This window comes from Thamnophis sirtalis, unplaced genomic scaffold (genome assembly GCF_051295495.1).
Source record: "Thamnophis sirtalis isolate CommonGarterSnake01/CBP01778 unplaced genomic scaffold, rThaSir2_p1.2 scaffold_3, whole genome shotgun sequence".
Classification (NCBI taxonomy): Eukaryota; Metazoa; Chordata; class Lepidosauria; order Squamata; family Natricidae; genus Thamnophis; species Thamnophis sirtalis.
Genome location: NW_028261383.1, coordinates 12,494,440 through 12,513,461, shown reverse-complemented (window position 1 = coordinate 12,513,461; position 19,022 = coordinate 12,494,440). Strand labels below are relative to the sequence as shown.

Below are 19,022 nucleotides of genomic sequence, written 5' to 3'. Positions count from 1 at the left end.
TGGATGGGAAACTTGGAGGGGCAGGAAAATGTCCCAACACTTAGTTTTAACCCAAAGATTCACATTCCACACTTGCAGCCTCTCCAAGAGTTTTAGGAAATTATCCAGATCTGGAAAAGGCTCAACCAGAAGAACTCCTGATTTTGAGTCCTTCCCAGGGAAGCAAATTGAGGCTCCAAGGAAATTCCTCTCTGGCTGCTTTGAACTCTAAGTGATCTTGGGCTGCTCCCTTCAGGGGAGGGAAAGTGGAGATGGTCTTTTAGGTTCCCTTTCACGACAACAACAACAACACAAAAGATTCTCCCTACATTTTGCCTCCTCTTCTGCTCCCCTGAATCTGAGGCTGCTCCAGGCCTCTTTCCAAGGGACACAACCTCAATTTTAAGAGGAAGAGAGATCAAAGGGAATCTCACAGGGATCAATTGGGAAAAGAGATTTTGTCTCTGAAAAGGGGGAGGGGGAGAGAGAGAGACTGATGCCAATGGAAAGGAGGGAGGGTCCTCTGCAGGCGGGGTGGGGCTGTGGGCAATCTTCAGTGTGGGGGGGGGGGAATTCTCCCATTGATCCTATTCTCATCCAGCTGATCCTGGAGGGATGAAGGATTGGGGGGGGGAGAGGTAGACCTAGGGGTGAGGGGGAGTCTTCATGCAAGAGGGGCTGGAAGAGGAGGAGGGGGATTCCCAACAGAGCAAACAGGCTCTAAACAAGGGACCCAAAGGGGCTGAATGTGTACAGGAGATCCAGCCATAAAGGAGGAAAGTCTGGATCCAGATGCTCACCTGTCCTCAGCAGAGTCTCCTTCCCATAGGACAGGTACTTCTCCAGCCACTCAATGCAGGTTTCCTCCAGGTAGGCCTTATTTCCCTGATTCCATCCTGGAAGAGCGTCCCATTTCCTCTGGGTGATCTGGGCCTGGGGGTCGGGAGCCACCCAGGTGAGGGTCTCCTTGTCGAAGGTGAGGAAGGTCCTCCCTTCGTAGCCATACTGGAAAAATCCTCCTTTGCTCCCGTCTCCTCGGAGCTCACAGCCACACATGAACTGCCATGTGTGAAGGCCTGAAAGACAGACAGGAAGATGGTTTGGGGAGTCCTCAAGATAGACAGAGACCCCCCTCCCTGCAGGGACTTTTACACAGGGACTGACGCCCCCATTTCCTTCCCAGCACTCAAGGAAAAAAAAGCCTCCATCACTAATTGTCTTTTTCCGTTCCCTCGACCACCATCCCTGCATTTTCTCCCCAGGATGGAGCCCCTAAAGCTCCACAGGAAAAGGGAATCTGGAAAAGCCAGCAGAGGATCCCAAAGGAGATGGAGAAAAGAAGGAGTAGCCATTCCTCCGCAGGGGGAACTCTTGGGAGGGGGGAGGAAGGGATCCCAGAGAGGGAACAGTTGCCTGAACCTGCAGCTGCAAAGAGGGAATGAGAATCAAGTCACAAGGGCTGGTTCCCACTTTGGGCTAACCAGAAACAAACCATGGTTTAGTGTAATGTGGGAATGAAGCCTCGAAGGGCCCCAAAGGAATATTTCCCTCAGCAACAGCAGCAAGTGGCCCAGTCTGATCTGGAGACGCAAAGGGCTATTGACCTTTGAAATGAAGTTTGAAGCTTACAGGCTCTGGAAGGCCCTGGAGAAGATATTTCAACTTCAAGTGAAGAGATTCTTGGATTTAAAAGAAAACCAAAAGGAAATCCTGAATGGTTTCTACTCCTGTGTGGGCTTGAGAGGGAGGAAGGACGCCAGGAACCCTCGAATCTAAGGGAAAACCACCTGGAAGTAGAGTTGAACTAAACTGACCAGTCCTCTCCTTTCCTCTCCACACCCAGGAATGACAGGTGAGGGAATCCTTTCTCTGCATCTTCTGCTCAGCCAGAGAACTTCCCTTTGGAGGAAGAGGAAGATCCTTGGGAGATCCAGTATGATCCTTCCCTCGAGAGGAGATTCCCTGATCTCCCCATGGGAAAAATAGTTCTGGATTTCTGTCCAAGAAGAATCTCCTGCCATTCACAGGAAACCACTAAATATTTGGCTGCAGTTTTCAACTTCTGAGAACAAATTCTGTAATTTCAGAAGCATCCAAAGCTAAGACAGAAATTGTCTTCTTTCCCTTGAAGATGAAATGTGTTCTTATCTCAGGTTTGGCACAGAATTGAATATTTGTGCAGCAAAAAGAAAGCACAGGGATCACATTGAAAAGGCAAGTTTCATTTTTGATGTTTGGTGTAAGAACACTATTAATTCATCTCTACAGGTCTCCGCATGAAACAGTTCTGGCCCATCTCTGAGCCTGGATGTTCAGGGGGTTTCCTGACATCTGAAAAATAGTTCAAGGGATCCTCCAGGGTCAAAAGCTTAAGAAAGGAAGCTTTAGAGAGGCTAAAATATATTTATGTTTATAACTGCTGTGAAGTTATAAAGTTTCCTCTCTCTCCTTTCCTTTATGTTACTTTCTATTAGTTTTTATCTTTTTGTGGAAAAGTTTTAGTAAAAATCAGATAGGAAATTTAAAAGGCCGACAGGACGTCAGGGATCATTAAAACAGTATTGAAAACACAGGAGAGGCAAATGTCACACAGCCTCTCCATGAATCAAGGCAGAGCAACCACATCTGGAGTATTGGGAGCAGTTGTGGTCCAAAGGCCTCCGAAAGGAGAGGAGGGAGCCGGGGAAGGTCCAGAGGAGGCGACCCAGGCGATGGGAGGGGGGAAGCAGCCTCCCTTGGAGGGAAGGTTGGGACCTTGGGGGCTCTTTAGCCTGGAAAGGAGGCTCCCCTCCCCTCCGGCCGCTCTCCTTCCTCCTTCCTCCACCAGGGGGAGCCCTCTGGGCCCAGCTCTGATCCCCTGGGAGGCCAGCAGGGGGCCTGGAGGGATCTGGGGGAAATACTGGGGGATCAGGGGCAGGACTGGCAGAGCTCTGGGGTCTGTCTGGAAGGGGAAGGGGGAGGAGAAGGGGGAGTGCACCTCCTTAGGAGGAAAGGAGGGGAAATGGCTGATGTTTGTGGAGAAGGTTTTCCTCAGCCAAAAGGAGCCTTTTTCCTTCCATCCCTTTTCCTAAATGAGGTTCCTTGGAGGCGAATCTTCTCCCCCCAAAGGTGGCAGAAGAAGGGGGGGCTGTGCTGAGGAAAGAGCCCCCCCATCCAGGGCAGCCCCTCCAAGAGGGCAGGGCAGGAGTTCAGCCTGAGGGACCAAGGAGGGGAAGCCAGGAAGGCTCCGAGGGACTCAGGAAGGGCCCCAAATGGAGGCTTCTTCCTCTCCTCTCTTTCCCCCTCAAGACCATCGGGAGGATCCTGGACCTCTGATCCCCCCTCCAAGAGCCCCCACCCCATTTGGGCCTCCCGGCCTCTCCTTCCAACTGGAGGATGAAGAGAAGCTCCTGGCGTTTGGGCCCCCCTCATTGCCCCCAAAAAGGGGGAGAAGGAAAGGGATCTAGTCTCCCCAGGTGGATCTGCACCAGATCCCTCATTTCTCTGGGGTGGAAAGAGAGAGAAGGATGAGGATCTGCTTCCCCCAGGATCTCCTTAGGATCCACCTGCCCTTTTTTCAGGGAGGGGGAGAGGCCTGTGATTCCCTTCCTCCCCCACAGCAGGAGATCCACCCAGGACCCTCCAACTGTCATGGGGGGAGGGGAGATTTCGGTCTCTTTTGACCTCAGTTTATATCAACATCCAGAAAGAGAGATGGGGAAATTTAAACACGTTTCCATTAACTGCAATTGGCAGAAATCGTCAGCAATGGAGATATTGATTAAAGAAAAGAATAAACATATATAAAAAAAGGCTTTTCAAAAGGTGTGGAAGGAGCCTTTCCCTTTGAAGGGACCCCCCTTTTTTCCTCCTCTGGTTCCTGGGAAGGGGATTATGGGGCTGGACGAGCCACCAGACCCATCACTCACCTTCGCTCTGATTGTAGCGACTCCTCAGGTTCTCTAGGCTTACTCTGAACGACTCCTCATTGCCACGTGCTCTCTGGGTCTGAATGTCCCAGTACTGGGGATCCTCCTTCCCCACCTTCTCCATCCAGGAGACTCGAGGCTGCTCCCTCCGACTGTGGCTGTCGTAGTGAACGAAGACCTGACCATCCACGAACCCGAGAGAGACAAAGTGGGGCTGCTGCCCCTGACTGGGGTCCGAGATGGAGGAGATGAAGTACTTCATGGAGTGGGAGGAGACGCCTGGAAGGGACCCAGAAGAGAAGAGTTAGGGGGCTTCAGTCAGGGACCCGGATCCCATGGAGGATCCCATCTAAGGCTCTGCGGAGGAAGAAGGGAGAAGAGGAAGAAGAAGAGAGCTGGGGGAGGGGGAGGAAGAGGGTAAAGGAAGGGGGAGATGGGGGGAGAGGAGGAAGGAGGGGGAATGAGGGAACGACTGAGAGGGAAAGAAGTTTCTGGGGGGCCTGAAGGGTTGGAGGGCAGGGAAGGTGGAGGGTGAGAGAGGAGGGGAAGGTCAGGTCCCCCAAACTTCACCTGCCCCAATTGTGTCCTCCCCCCTTCCAGCAAAGCCTCCCTCCAACCCCCTTCTGGATTGCTCAGTCTCTGCCCCAAGGAGGCTGCAGTGGCCCCGCAGGTAAAAGAGGGGATTCCACCCCCAGAAGCTCAAAAGCAGCAGGAAACCCCACCTGGTCACCCCAACTTTCCATTTACACCACTGGGGGCCAAAGTGGCTGGTGAAAAGCTGCAGATGTTATAAAATGGGAGAGGGGGAATCTGGGTGAAACCAGAGGCCAATGTGAACCCTCCCCCTAACCTCAATATGGGGAGGCAAAGAGGGCAGAGAAGGGAGCAGCAATGAAGCCACGTAGCCTCCCAAATCTTCCTCCCGTCCCTCTCCCACCGCCCTGGAAAATCCCCCCTCCCCTCCCAGAGTTCAGGCATCTGAGCAGGAATTGGCCTCGAACCCAGGACTCCGAGGGGCTCCCCCTCCTTCCACATTGAACTGAATCAGTTGCCAAGCATCTGAACTCAGCCATGTGACGATGAGCAAGCTAAAATTGTCATAAGTGTGAAAAATTGTCATTCTATCACTATTTTCAGTGACATTGCAACTTTGAACAGTCACTAAATGAACCGTTTTAAGTAGAGGACTGCCTGTAGTCCCACTGCCCATTCCCTCCAGTATGGCCTCCCAGTCCTTCCCAGTCCAAGGCAAAGGCCTGGGCCTCCCCCTTCCTGCTTCTCCCCACAATCCCAGAGGCTTCTCAGAGCTTTTGGGGAGAGGGAGCCCCAGATCCACTTCCTGCTCTGGGGAGATTTCAGGATCCAAAGGGATCGGAGCTTTTCTCCAACAGAAGGAGGGGGGATCGGACTCTCCGTGATCCAGAACCCTTGTTTCTTTCCCTTGTGGGGCTGAGCAGTGAGGAAGCCTGAAGTCTGCCTGAGAGGAGAAACGTCTGAATGGAACTCGGGTTGGACATCCTCACAGTCAAGAAACCCCTTCATGTCTGTTTGGGCCTGTCTGTCTCCAAGCAAGCCCTTCATTTCATGCTCCCCATCCAGAGGTTCTTCTCTTCTTCTGCCTCCAACCAGCCTCTTTAATCCTTAAGATCCTGACAGATTTTCTTTCTGTCTTTTGAAAATCTGCCCCATTCATAGGGTAGTTTCTCAGAGCAAACAGCCAGGAACCCCCCCAAGGCCCCTTCCTGATTCCTAAGGAATAATAAGGACATTTTAAATATTTTGGATTCTGCAAACTGACCCATGCTGAGAGCTCCTGAAATGGAAAAAGGAGGATTTTGGGTGGAAACATCCCTGCCTGTCCTCCTAGAGAAAAGCTCTGGGGATTTTGGGGTTTAGGATGGAGGAGAAAGTGAACATAATAAAGGCCGGTCTTTAGAAACCTTATTCAAAGGAGCCTTTCTCTCTCTTCTCCGGCTGCATCCACCGGGCAGCCTTATCTCGAAGGTTCAGTGTCGGCGTTGACCAAAACTCCGAGCCGATTCCAGAAACAATCCGGGTCCCCCCAGCACCAGAAGCCACCAAGAGCCCCCAAGCCCCCTCAAAAGCTCGGGAGATCTTGGAAGGCGAAGGGGGGAGCGAAGGGAGCAGCAATGATGCCATGTAGTCCACCGGGATCTTCCTCCTGCCCCCCACCCCGCTGGGAAATCCCCCCTCCCGTCCCAGAGCTCAGTCATCCGAACAGGATTTGGCTTTGAACCCAGGGCTCAGTGGGGCTCCCCCTCATCCCTTGAGCCAAGATGGCCCAGTGGTTAGAATGCAGCATTGCAGGCTAATTCCGCCCACAGAGTTCGATCCTGGCTGGCTCAAAATCGATTCAGTCTTCCGTCCTTCCAAGGTCAGTAAAATGAGGACCCAGATTGTTGGGGACAAGATGCTGACTTTGTCAACCGCTTAGAGAGGGCTGTAAAAGCACCATGAAGCGGTATACAGGTCGTCCTCTTTTTACAACAGTTCATTTAGTGACTATTTGAAGTTACAAGGGCACTGGAAAAAGTAATTTATGACCGTTTTTCACACTTACAACCATCGTAGCATTCCCCCATTGTCACATGATCAGAATTCAGACACTTGAGACAAATGGTTCATATTTATGACGGTTGCAGTCATGTGTGGCCATGTTTTGCAACCTTCTGATGAGCAAAAACAATGGGGAAGCCAGATTCACTTACAAACCTTGTTATTAATTTAATGACTGCAGAGATTCACTGTGACAAGAATGGTCATAAAATGGGTCAAAATTCACGTAATAAATGTCTCCCTTAGCAACATAAATTCTGGGTCAATTGTGACTTCAACTCCCAGAATTCCCCTCATCCCAGAAGCCCATGGGGCCTCCCCTCCCTGGCCCCACCCCTTGCCCCCACTGAGGCTTTTTGGGGGTTCCTGCTGAGACCAATCATGTTGGGGGGGGGCTCAGCTGGGATCGTCTCCCTAAATTCAGTCTCTGTGAGGAGGGTCCTGTTACCTTTAAACCCTCTGGGGAATCCAAGATAAACATTCAAAAGGATTTCAGTTTCTGTCAAGCAAAGTCCTGATCGAGGAACATCAAAGGTTTTTTAGCGCGGGGGTGGGGAGTGAAAACCCGGAAGGAGGAATCTTTAGGAAGATTATTTATGAAGTGCTTCTCTCCAGACTCTCATCCTGCTGCATTCACAGGACAATCTGAGCTCGGATGGCTCCACTGCAGCAGCCTCTGCCAAGACACGGAACCGATTCCAGAAACAAGCCGGGTCTTCCCAGCACCAGAAGCCCCCAAGAGCCACGAATCCCAGCTAAAGGCAGGGAAGAGGACCCAGGCGGAGGGGTGGGGCGAAGGCAGCCAGGAAGTTTGTGAACTGACCTGATCACCTGCAAACGCCGCTTTCCCACAATCTCCGCTTTGGGGGAGGGAAAGGACTGAGCTTGGGGGCGCCCAGATAGACTTGATTGAGATCTGGAGGGGCCACCCTTGTCCTGCTCCCAGAGGGGCTCTCCTGGGGAAGTGGGGGGGGGGAGAGGCAGCAGAGTCCCATCCAGACTTTGGGACCTAATCTCAAAAAGAAAAAGGGGCTGAAAAAGGCCCCAAAGGGACTCACCAATGCAGCTCTCATGGAGGGAGACCCCCAGCAGCACCAGGAGCCAGAGGGGCGCAGAGCTCACGGCCATCTTAGCCGCGATCCTCAACCAGCCTCCCCGCTCTCGAAGTTGCAGGCAAATGGAGACTCACCCCGGGTGATCAACAACGCAACAATCCAGAGGAAGCTGGCGATTGGCCAAGCTCAACCAATTGAAAAAAAGAGTACCCGCATGTCGTCATTGTTGCTAGGCAGACATCCAGGTACAAAAGGTGAGAGAGGAGGGAAGGGAAAAGCGAAAATTCCACCAGGAAATCCCCTTCCAGGCATTCCGCCTCTTGGGGGGAGGGACGGAACTGGGGGAGGGGAAAAGCGGGAGCCTTTTCTGGGCCTGGGGGGAGGGGAGACCCCGCACAGCCCCTCGCAGTGGGAGATCAGGTGGAGATGCCAAAAAAGACAGCGAAGTCTTGGGCTGCATCAACAGAGGGAGAAGATCAAGAGAAGCCGAGAAATGATCATTCCGGTTTATCCTGCAGAAGTGAGGCCACCCTTGGAGTCTTGGCTCCACATCTGGTCTCCACTATTCAAAACAGATGCTGAGACCCTGGAAAGAGAGCAGAGAGGAGCAACAAAGACGCTAAAGGAAGGTTGAAGGGTATGGGGGACCATTGAGAGAGCTCTGTATGCCAGGCCTACAGAAGAGAAGAAATGCGGGGAGGGGGTTTGTGTGTGTCAGGATAACTGACTTCCAGCACTTGAGGGTTTGTCCCGGAGAAGAAGGGATTCAGCTCTTCCCCAAAGCCCCAGGCAGCAGCACATGGAAGCAACTGGTGGAAGCTTGACAATAATAGGCTAGGAAGGTTTTGCTCTCTTCTATTAAGTACAACAAATGTAATTTTGTGCCCAAAAGGAGAAATGTAATTGAGCAGATGTGAACACTAATCCTATGAAAGAATTCACGTAGATCTCTTGTAAATAACAAACTTTCTGTGTAAATATCTGAGCCGTATTTTACACAACATGCTAGATTTGGACCTCTGTCCCAAAGGGGAGACTCTCTATTTCTGCAGAAATAAACAGCTGAAAGTTGCTTGTAAATATAAACTTTCTGTCTGAATATCTTGTTGCAGAAGATGACAGGCCGATGGCTAGCATTGCAAATTCTGAACCACCTTCATCATCAAAGCACGCGTTCTTATACATTCTCAAAGGCAGCGTAACACGGAGACACTTAACTCATTTCTTATTGATTGCCTTTAGGAGAAAGCCCTATAAGGAGATGGGGTCTTACTTGTCCTTTTCTCATAGGTACTGAGTAGGTGTCTCGAAGGGAACGTTAGCTGACTCTTGTGGTCTTGTGAGACTATTGAACTCTGCGGTTAGGCACTTCCTTCCTGTTCTTTTGCAAGCTGCAGCTCTGCCTATGTGGCTTTTTAATATAGAAGTAAAGGGGCTCTCAGAGGCTGTCCAGCCTGACCCAGTAGGTTTCACATTTAATGTCCAAATCTCACTTTACGTCCTACTTTAATCTGAGCCGTATTTTACCCCTCATGCTAGATTTGGACCTCTGTCCCAAAGGGGAGACTCTCTATTTCTGCAGATAAACAGCTGAAAGCTTCTTCCCTCCTTCCAGCCTGACTTCTTGGCTGCCCTTGCAGGGAAAGCAGAACCCAACGGAGACTCTGGCTGACTGAGGGACCTTCTGCCTCCCTTTCACCCGTTTTAATTTTATGAAAGAGTTTTAATAGATTTTACAAATATTTCCCCTTCCCTCCCTCCGCCCCAACCCTGCCCCCCCTCCAACCCTCCCTCCCCCCAACCTCCCAGAGCAAAATACAGGGTATAAACATTTAACAATCATACACTAACATAAGCTAACTAACTATAGCATCCTACCTCCTCTTGTACTTTAACTCCCCTTTTATTAAGCTAACTTTAGATAAATTGTAACATTCCTTGTTCATTCCTTCATAAGCTAATTGAAATTTCTTAGTCCGATATTTATTTTGAATGTAGTCAATCCAATGGTTGGTAAGGCAAGAGTGCGGCGGCAGCGAAAAGCAGAGTCCCCGCCGCTGTCCCCCCCGACAGAGGCGTCTCGCGTTTATGTCTGCCATAGACGCGAGTCGCCTCTGTCAAACACAGCGGCGGGGACAGAGGAGGCGGGGGGTGAGGCGGCGGAGTGCGGCGGCGGTGAGAAGCAACGTCCCTGCCGTTATCCCCGACAGAGGCATCTCAGGTTTATGTCTGCCATAGACGCGAGACACCCCTGTCAGGAACAGTGGCGGGGATGGAGGAGGTGGAGGCGAGGCAGCGGAGCGCGGTGGCGACAAGAAGCCGTGTTCCCGCCGCTGTCCCTGACAAAGGCATCTCACGTTTATGTCCGCCATAGACGTGAGACGCCTCTGTCGGACACAGCGGTGGGGACGGAGGAGGCAGGGGGCGAGGCGGTGGAGCGCAGTGGTGCCAAGAAGCAGCGTCCCCACCGCTGTCCCCGACAGAGGCGTCTCGCATTTATGTCCGCCATAGATGTGAGACACCTCTGTCGGGGACAGCGGCAGGGACAGAGGAGGTGGGGGGCGAGGCAGCAGCCGGCAAAGAAAGGGGAGAGGAGGAGGAGGAAAGGGAGAGGGGAGCAGGACGGGGCTCCCGGTGGGGGGGAGAGGAGAAAGGGAAGGGGGGCACAGCAGGCAAAAGAAAGAAAGCGCCAGTCTGCCAGCACAGGTGGGTAAAAGACCTGCCTCTGCTGGCGGGCTGCCCCTCTCTTCTCAAACAAGGCTGCCCTCCCTGCCTCTGCCCCTTTCCTCTCTTCTCAAACAAACTCTCTCTCTCAAATTGAGAGAGAGTTTGAGGGAAGTGAAGAAACACACACACACACACACACAAATCACACAAATTACTCACACACAAATTACTCACAATAAAAAAATACTTACCAATTACAATAATTTTGAATTCCTCCCCCCTCCCTCCGTCTGACCCACATACCTTTTCCAGCTGTGTCACAGAGGATTTCAACTCTCCTCTTGTCTGCCATGATGAAAATGTAAAAAATGTAAAAAGAAAAAGGCAAAAGCTGCTGCTGCCAGAGTCCCCAATGGATGACTCTGCTTAAGTGTTTAAAAAAAGCCTCTGAAAAAGTGCCATCTGCAGGAGGAGGCGAGAGAACCACGTGCCTCCTTTGCATAAGGAATTTTTCGCCTTTTAACCCTTGCTTAACTCTGCTCAAGTGATCATAAAGATGGAGTAAAGGAGGCACGTGGTTCTCTCGCCTCCTCCTGCAGTTAAGCACTAAGCAGAGTCATCCACTGTGACTCTGGCAGCAACTACCTCAGCCTTTTTCCTTTTAAATTTGTTTTTCTTTTTCATGATGACAGTGGTGAGGCCCTGCCTCCCCTGCCTCCCCTGACTGCAGGTCCCTGACATAGCGTCAATACAATCACATCTCCAGCATTTAGATTGTAAATTTGGATACATACAAGATAACTTTTGGGGATCTAAGTGCCATCTATAAAACATCTTATAAAAATTATCTCTCAAGTTTTAAGCTTGCGTAAATTTTACATTTCTTACCCAAATCTTTTCCCATGTTTCCATCATTATTGGTTCTTCAAAGTTTTGTGCCCATTTTATCATGCAGTCTTTAACTAACTCTGTTTCAGAATCTGTTTCTATCAGTATATTATACAACCTTTTTATATGCATTTGACTCTGGTCCCTAATTTGTTTTACCAAATTATCCTCATTTTGTATGATGCCAATTTTCTGGTCTTTTTTCCATCTAGCCTGTAACTGTCCATATTGAAACCAGATTTGATTACCCTTTCCTCTCTTAATACATTCAAAGTCTTTAACTGTGGTACACCTCTTTCTAGGTTAAGAAGCTCTCTATATGTAAGTACATCCTGTTTTTTTTCTATACTTATATTCTCTATCGCGTGTCTGGGTACTGCCCACATAGGTATCGTGTCATTTAACTTATATTGATATTTTTTCCAGACACGCAGTAGAGCATTCCTTAAAATATGGCTTTTTAAAATCTTGTCCACCTTCTTATCATATATTAAGTAAGCATGCCAACCACATAGCAAATCATATCCCTCAATATTCAATATTCTGTCCTCTGTTAAGTTAATCCAATCACTAATTGTTAATAAAACTACTGCTTCATAGTATAATTTTAAGTTGGGCATTTTCAAACCTCCTCTTTCACGTATATCTTGCATTATTTTAAGTTTTATTCTCGGTTTCTTCCCTGCCCAAACATAATTAATGCCTTTCTGCCATTCTTCCAAATTTGCATCTTTTTTGAGTATTGGTATCATTTGAAAAAGAAATAGAAACTTAGGCAAAACGTTCATTTTTACTGCTAATATCCTTCCCAACAAAGACAATTGTAATTTTTTCCATTTATTCATCTCTGTCTGTATTTTGTGCCATAATGGTTCATAATTATACTTACATAATTTCCCATTTGAGGTTGTAATATAAACTCCTAAATATTTAACCTTTTTTACTATCTCACATCCTGTTACTCTTTCTAATTCTTTTTGATTTGTAGTCGTATTTTTAACTATCATCTTTGTTTTCCCTAGATTTATTTTAAACCCAGATACTTGACCATATTGATTAATTATGTTCATTGCAACTATGGGGATATTCTCTTTCTCCAAATATATATTTATATCTAAAACTTGTATTTTATCACCAGCATACAGTCTCGTATAAAAATCTTAAAAAGCCTTTTTAATCATATCCTGTTGATAGACTTCTTTACCAGAATATGACCAAGCCCCTCAAGACCTCCACCGAGGTTCAGGGGAAAGGACAGGGTTCATTCCCCACCTATGTTGGCATAGCAGCTATGGGAGCAATCTGGGGGCCTTCAACTTCCAGGAAGGTGTCAAATGAAGCTGCTCTCAGCTGCTCTTGGAAGCTCTGAAGACGAACATCTGTGCTTTCTCTTCATCCATGGCACACCCCCCCCCCCATTTTTAGTGGTTTGGGTATTTCTCTTTGTGGTTGCAGTCTCTGAGGTTGGCGCAGCAACAACAGATGTGAAATTGTGCTGGTATGTAAATCAAGGGGGAAGAAATATGGTGCCCCAGACAATGTATGAAACAATGGACACCAGGAGGCCCCTCCCCCAATTCTACAAAAAAATAAATCCACCAAAGAAAGAGTTTGTCTAGATTTGATTCTTCCTGCCATAAGGACTTTCTGTTCCTTGGGGCTCTTCCAACTTCCAGGCACAGGGATTTTCAGGTGGTGAGGTGGACGTGGAGGACAGAGAGACCCTTGAAGAAGGTGGCAAAATATTTTTATAAAGAATCTAGATTAGGGGAACAAATTTGCAGATGACACAAAGCTGGCAAGAATACTCAAACACTGCAGAAGATAGGAGTGTCTGCAAGATTCACAAGACCTTACAGACCTGAACACTGGGCCCTATCTAAGAAAATGAAATTCAATGTGGAGAAAAGTAAAGCCTCTATCGAATGCACAGGAACAGATTAGGTGAAACGTGGCTCAGTAGCAGTAACTGTGAGAGGGATCTTGGAATCCTAGTGGACAATCACTTAAACATGAGTCAGCAGCCAAAAGAGTCAAAGCAACCCTCAGTTGCATTAACAGGGATAGAATCAAAATCACATGGAGCTTAGTACCACTTTATAAGGCTTTGGTAAGACCACACCTGGAATAAGTCTGCAGAGATTCATTAGTCATCCAGGTCATGGTTTTCCCAACGGTGCTTTTTTCAAGTGGCAACTGGAATTTCTTGGTTTTTTTCCTTTGAAAATGTTTTGCTTCTCGTAGATGAGAATCTCTACAGACTTTTCGCTGTGCAACTTGGGATGAAGACCTTTTGAAAGGTGTGGGAGTATGAACGGATTTCCAGAAAAAAAAAATTGCAGACTACAGGAACCATTTGCCCCACTCGGGTCTGGAGGTTGGTTGGGCTGAGTGAGAAGGTCTGCCGGAGAACTTCCATGGCTAAGGAAGGACTTGTTCGTGGATCTTTCTACTTCCAGGCTGAGGGTTTAACCGCGATGGGTCTCTTCACCCTTCTTTCTCCTTGTCCAACTCAGCATGTCATGCAATCCCAGCCTGTTTGGCTAGTTTATATTTCTTTGAATGCTCTTAGGAAACAGGCTCAGGGTACTCAAGGTAAGTACTTAAACAACCTAAGTGCTTAAAATACAATACAATAGCAGAGTTGGAAGGACCTGGGAGGTCTTCTAGTCCAACCCCCTGCATAGGCAGGAAACCCTATACCATTTCAGACAAATGGCTAACCAACATCTTCTTAAAGACTTCCAGTGTTGGGGCATTCACAACTTCTGGAGGCAATTTCTGTTCCATTGATTAATTGTTCTAACTGTTGGGAAATTTCTCCTTAATTCCAAATTGCTTCTCTCCTTGATTAGTTTCCACCCATTGCTCCTTGTTCTACCCTCAGGTACCTTGGAGAATAGTTTGACTCCCTCTTCTTTGTGGCAACCCCTGAGATATTGGAACACTGCTATCATATCTCCCCTAGTCCTTCTTTTCATTAAACTAGACATACCCAGTTCCTGCAACTGTTCCTCATATGTTTTAGCCTCCAGTCCCCTAATCACCTTTGTTGTTCTTTTCTGCACTCTTTCCAGAGTCTCCACATCTTTTCTACATCGTGGAGACCAAAACTGAATGCAGAATTCCAAGTGTGGCCTTACCAAAGCATTATAAAGTGGTATTAACACTTCACGTGATTTTGATTCTATCCCACTGTTTACGCAGCCTAGAACTGTGTTGCCTTTTTTGGCAGCTGCTGTTGGCTTTTTTGGCAGAAAATAGAATAGAAACCTTTATAAAAGAAAAAAAGTGTGGAAAGGACCAGATCAGGAGAAGAAAAGATTAGACTCACAACAGTTTATTTAGTGACTGTTCAAAGTTACAACGGCACTGAAAAAACTGACTTATGACCATTTTTCACACTTACGACCCTTGCCGCCTCGGCACAGTCACATGAGCAAAATTCAGGCACTTGGCAACCGATTCATATTTATGACGGTTGCAGTGTTCCAGAGTCATGTGATCCCCTTTTGCGATCTTCGTACAAGCCAAGCCAGATTATCTTAACAACCATGCTACCAACTTAACGGCTGCAGTGATTCGCGTAAGAAATGGGGCCAGAAAGGTCATAAAATGGAGCAAAACTCATTTAAACACATTTCTCATTTAGCAACATAAACGTTGGGCTCTTGTGGTTGTAGGTCGACGACCACCTGTGCAATAGTGTGAAAAATGCATCATTCTGTAAAGGCATTTGATAACTTCAGAAAACTCCGTTAAAATCCCTATTTTCTGCTGATAGAATCCTTGAGGATGTTTCCAGAGAAAATGAGAAATCAAACTGTACTGGGACCTGAAAAGTAACGGGAGCTCACTCCATTGCACGGCACTAGGGATTCGAACCGCTGAACTGCCGACCTTCTGATTGACAAGCTCTTGGGCCTGCTGCTCTTTTTGCGGCTGGCACTAAGAGAAGGGGTGCAGTAGCTAAGGTTCGTTCTGCATGGATGGCAGGTGCACGTGGGGTGCTTGGGGCATTTCCCCCCTCCCCCCTAGGAAAGGGTGGGGACTGGCATTTAAATACTTTAGGGGAGGGCGTATTTTCAGGGGAGGGCTTATTTTAGTGCCTGAGCTCAAAAGCCCAATTGGGCTTATTATACTGGAAGGTCTTATTTTTGGGAAAATAGGGTAGTACAATATTACCAGAGAAGCAGCTACGCAAGATTAGCTTAAAAACTCTTAATGCCTTTTTGACAATGTTGTTTCAGTGTGCCAGGGGTGGGTTCCTGCCAGTTCTAAGCTCTTCTATAGAAGAGGTTCCACAATTCTACAGTGCCGTTTAGAACCGGTTCCAGCTCCCTCCCCCTGCCCGTCCGCACATCATCAAGAGGAAGAGCGAGAGGAAAACGCCCCCAGCTGAGAGGAATAGGATATATAATATATTAGTACAGATGGATTCCGAAACAGAATTAGTTAAAGATTGTATGATAAAGTGGGCTCAAAATATTGAAGAATCAATAATGTTGGAGACATGGGAAAGAATTTGGGTATGAAATGTGAAATTTACACAAGCCCAAAATCTGAGAGAAAATTTTTACAAGATGTTCTATAGATGGCATTTAGATCCTAAAAAGCTGGCTTCTATGTATCCGAAGTTACAACCCAAATGCTGGAGATGTGGTTCTCTCAATGCTCCATATTTCCATATGTGGTGGACTTGTCTAAAGGTTAAGGCATTTTGGATAAAAATATGGTGGATTATACAAAATATTCTTTAAAAAAGGATAAAGTTTACTCCTCAGTTATTTTTGTTAGGTATAATTACTGACTATACAGCAGTAGAGATTAACTTGACTTTGCACTTAATAATGGCAGCAAGACTGTTGGTGGCGCAATACTGGAAGAAGGAAGACTTGCCTACAATCCAAGAATGGACATTGAAAGTCACAAATTTAGCCGAGATGGCTAAAATATCTGCATATCTTAAAGACCACTCAAATGAGAGATATAAACGAGACTGGAAAAAATGGATTGATTATATACAAAATAAATATGGGACTAAGAAATTCCAGATAGCCTATGCTTAAGATCAGGAATGATTTAAATTGTTTAAAGTTAGTTTATCAAGGAGGAGCTAAGTTCAATGTAAAGAGGTTATTAATTTCTTATTCCTTCCCCCACCCCCAATATATCTTAGACTGTGTTTGTTAAAAATCTATACCATGTACGGGTTCTGGGAAGCTGGGGGGGGGTAGGTTGTGGGGGGGTCGGGGGTCGGGGGTCGGGTGGGGGAGAGGGATATATCAGGTTAGATGAGATGTGTTAGATTTCAATGTAATTTGACATCACATGTATACTGTTTCTTTTTTTTCTTTCTTTATTTTATATTCCTACTACTATTACTATTATTACTTTTTCTTTAAAAATAGGATAGGCTAAGCATATTGACATGTAGCGGAAATACACCAAGGAGAGGAGGAGTGGGAAAGGAGAAAGATGGGCAGAGAGGGATGGGAGAGAGGGGGGGGGGAAGATGAGAAGGATGGGGGGGGGAAGTGGATTGTGGAGAGAGGAGTGGTAGAGGGGGAGGGGAAGTAGAGTAGAGGGGGATGATGGAGGGAAGATAGAAAGTTGGAGGGTGGTAGAAGAAAGAGGTGTATGGAGAGCAGAAGAGCTATAATGGGTTTCTATTTTGGGGGGCATTGTTGACAAGAGGAACTGATGTAATTATTATTTAATACTATATGATATGTGCTATGTATAGTATACATGTGAGTGTGTGTTATGAAAAGAAAATAAAATATTTCAAAAAAAAAAAAGAGGAAGAGCGAGAGGAGGAATTCTGGGAGATGAAGTCCACAAGTCTTAAAGCTGTCAAGTTTGAACACCCCTGGGTTTTTTTCCTCTAAAGGGTTAGGGGTGCAAGGGTCTTGTAACTTGACAGCTTTAAGCCTTGCATGCTTCAAATGCCAGAGTTCCTGAGCCAACATTTTGGTTGCTAAGCAAGAGCGTTGTTAAGTGAGTTTCACCACATTTTACAAGTTGGCCACACCCATCCAGTCGCATGGCTGGAAAGCCACTCCCACAAAGGCCACACCTACAGAAGAGGTTCTAAAAAATTTTGAAACCCACTACTGCCGTGGGCTCTGGCACTAAGAGCTTTAGAAATGACTACTTCAAGGTCCTGGATATAGTGCAGGTCATCTACAAGATCTTCTCCATCTAGCTTGTATTTTATGTTCTGATATTTTTTGCCAATGTATAAGACAGAGCATTTGCTGGTTGAGATTTGAACTTGCCACCTGTTTTACCAATCTGACAGGCAGTCAAGGTCTCTTTGAAGGGTGGTAGCATTGTTGTTGGTGTTGAATAGTTTTACATCATCAGCAAAGAGAACTCAGTTCCTTTTGGTATGATCGCAAAGCTCATTTATGTAAAGTGTTAGGTAAGCTCCCCGTTGGGAGAGCGAGTGCATTCAGAGAGGCGTTGTGAAAGTTGTGTTGGAGAACACACAAACCAGCATACAGAGACACTGCAGTTTAAATAGGCTTTTACTTTCGTGGAAATAGAGGTACCAGAGTCCATCAAACAGTTCAAGTCATACACGGATAAGACAGTCAGTCATCAACGTCTTTCAGTTAAGGGATAAGCCAAATAACATAATCCAGTATCATACAAACAGTCTGGTACTCAAAGTTTGCTAGCAGTTGCAAAAACTTACAATAGCTCACGCTGATCAGAATATGGCACTTCTAACAGCCAGCTTCCCAACACTCAGATCAGATCAGCATCTAACAGTGATTCTGGCTCCATCCTATGGCCGATTGAGGAAGCAGCAGCCAATCACATTTACAGCATGATTTAAAGAAACTGGTACAGCATTGTTATATGATTTATATATTGCCAACCCAACTATTAGCTTATATTCCTAACATAAAGTATAAAGAATGTTGGTCCTAAAAGGCTGCCTTGGGAAACACCACTGTTAACAGGGGTAGGATTTAGTAGAGTGCTTCCTATTTTGACCACTTGTTGCATGTTCGACATGAAGACAGCTATCCATTTATGTAGGAGCCCAGAAATGCCATAAGAGTTTAGTTTCAGAAGTAGTTTGTCGTGTACCACTGAATCAAAGGCTTTACAGAAGTCTATGTAAATTGCATCCATTGCTTCTTCTATGGAGGCTGGAATAAGATGGTATAGTAAGGGAGCCCCTACAATGGGTGGTGGTGGTTAGGGAAGGATTTGCATGGCCTCCAATGGGACTCTGAATACAATTCGAAGTTCTTCTTGGAACTTACAAAGCCCTGGAGAGGCTGGATCAAGATGGGCCACAGGGCCACCCCTCCATGGGCTCCAGTTGGCTTTTCCTGCTTATGAGTACAGGAGGGGAGGGTTGGGGGCAGAGGCCCAGAAGTGGTGGTTTTCCTCAACCCTCTGACAAAATCCCCCCAAGACTTGGTTAGCCCCTCCAGACATTTTCCAAGAAGCTGTTCAAACCTACAGTTGCTATTCTCAGAAGCTCTGGAGATGAACATCTGCAGTTTCTCTTCATCCGTTGCGCCTTTCATGGCTGTTCAGGAGCCTCACTTGGTGATTTCACCGTCTGTGGTTGCTGAACCCCCCATTTCATTCATTTCATTTCCCTTTATTTGTATGCCGCCCTTTTCCCTGGGGGGACTCAGGGCGGCTCACAGTTCAAAAAGGGGGGGGGGAAGGACAAACAATTTTCCAACATGAAGACAATACAACATATTAAAAAGAAAACACAACAGTCATACAATTCGGGTGGGGTTAGAATCTTAACCCCAGGCCAGCCGGGACAGCCAGATCTTTAAAGCGGCGCGGAAGGACTGGAGGGTGGTGAGGGTCCGAATCTCCACGGGGAGTTCATTCCAGAGGGTCGGAGCAGCCACCAAGAAGGCTCTCCTCTGGGTAGTTGCCAGTCTGCACTGGCTGGATGATG

At 47.1% G+C, this 19,022-nt stretch overlaps 2 protein-coding genes across 4 annotated transcripts in view; one reads left to right on the top strand and one right to left on the bottom strand.

Moving 5' to 3' along the window:
* LOC106541424 (major histocompatibility complex class I-related protein 1-like) overlaps positions 1 to 7,660 on the bottom strand; it is a 201,545-nt gene extending 193,885 nt beyond the window's left edge. For both annotated transcript variants that reach the window (XM_087711305.1, XM_087711304.1), the window contains exons 1-3: positions 7,523 to 7,660; positions 3,888 to 4,166; positions 780 to 1,055 (exon numbers count right to left, since the gene is read on the bottom strand). In XM_087711305.1, the coding sequence (XP_087567431.1) occupies positions 780 to 1,055; positions 3,888 to 4,166; positions 7,523 to 7,592 (625 nt within the window). In that variant the 5' untranslated portion in view covers positions 7,593 to 7,660. The remainder of the gene's footprint in view (positions 1 to 779; positions 1,056 to 3,887; positions 4,167 to 7,522) is intronic.
* LOC106552957 (major histocompatibility complex class I-related protein 1-like) overlaps positions 1 to 19,022 on the top strand; it is a 554,120-nt gene that overhangs the window by 257,876 nt on the left and 277,222 nt on the right. The window lies entirely within an intron of this gene.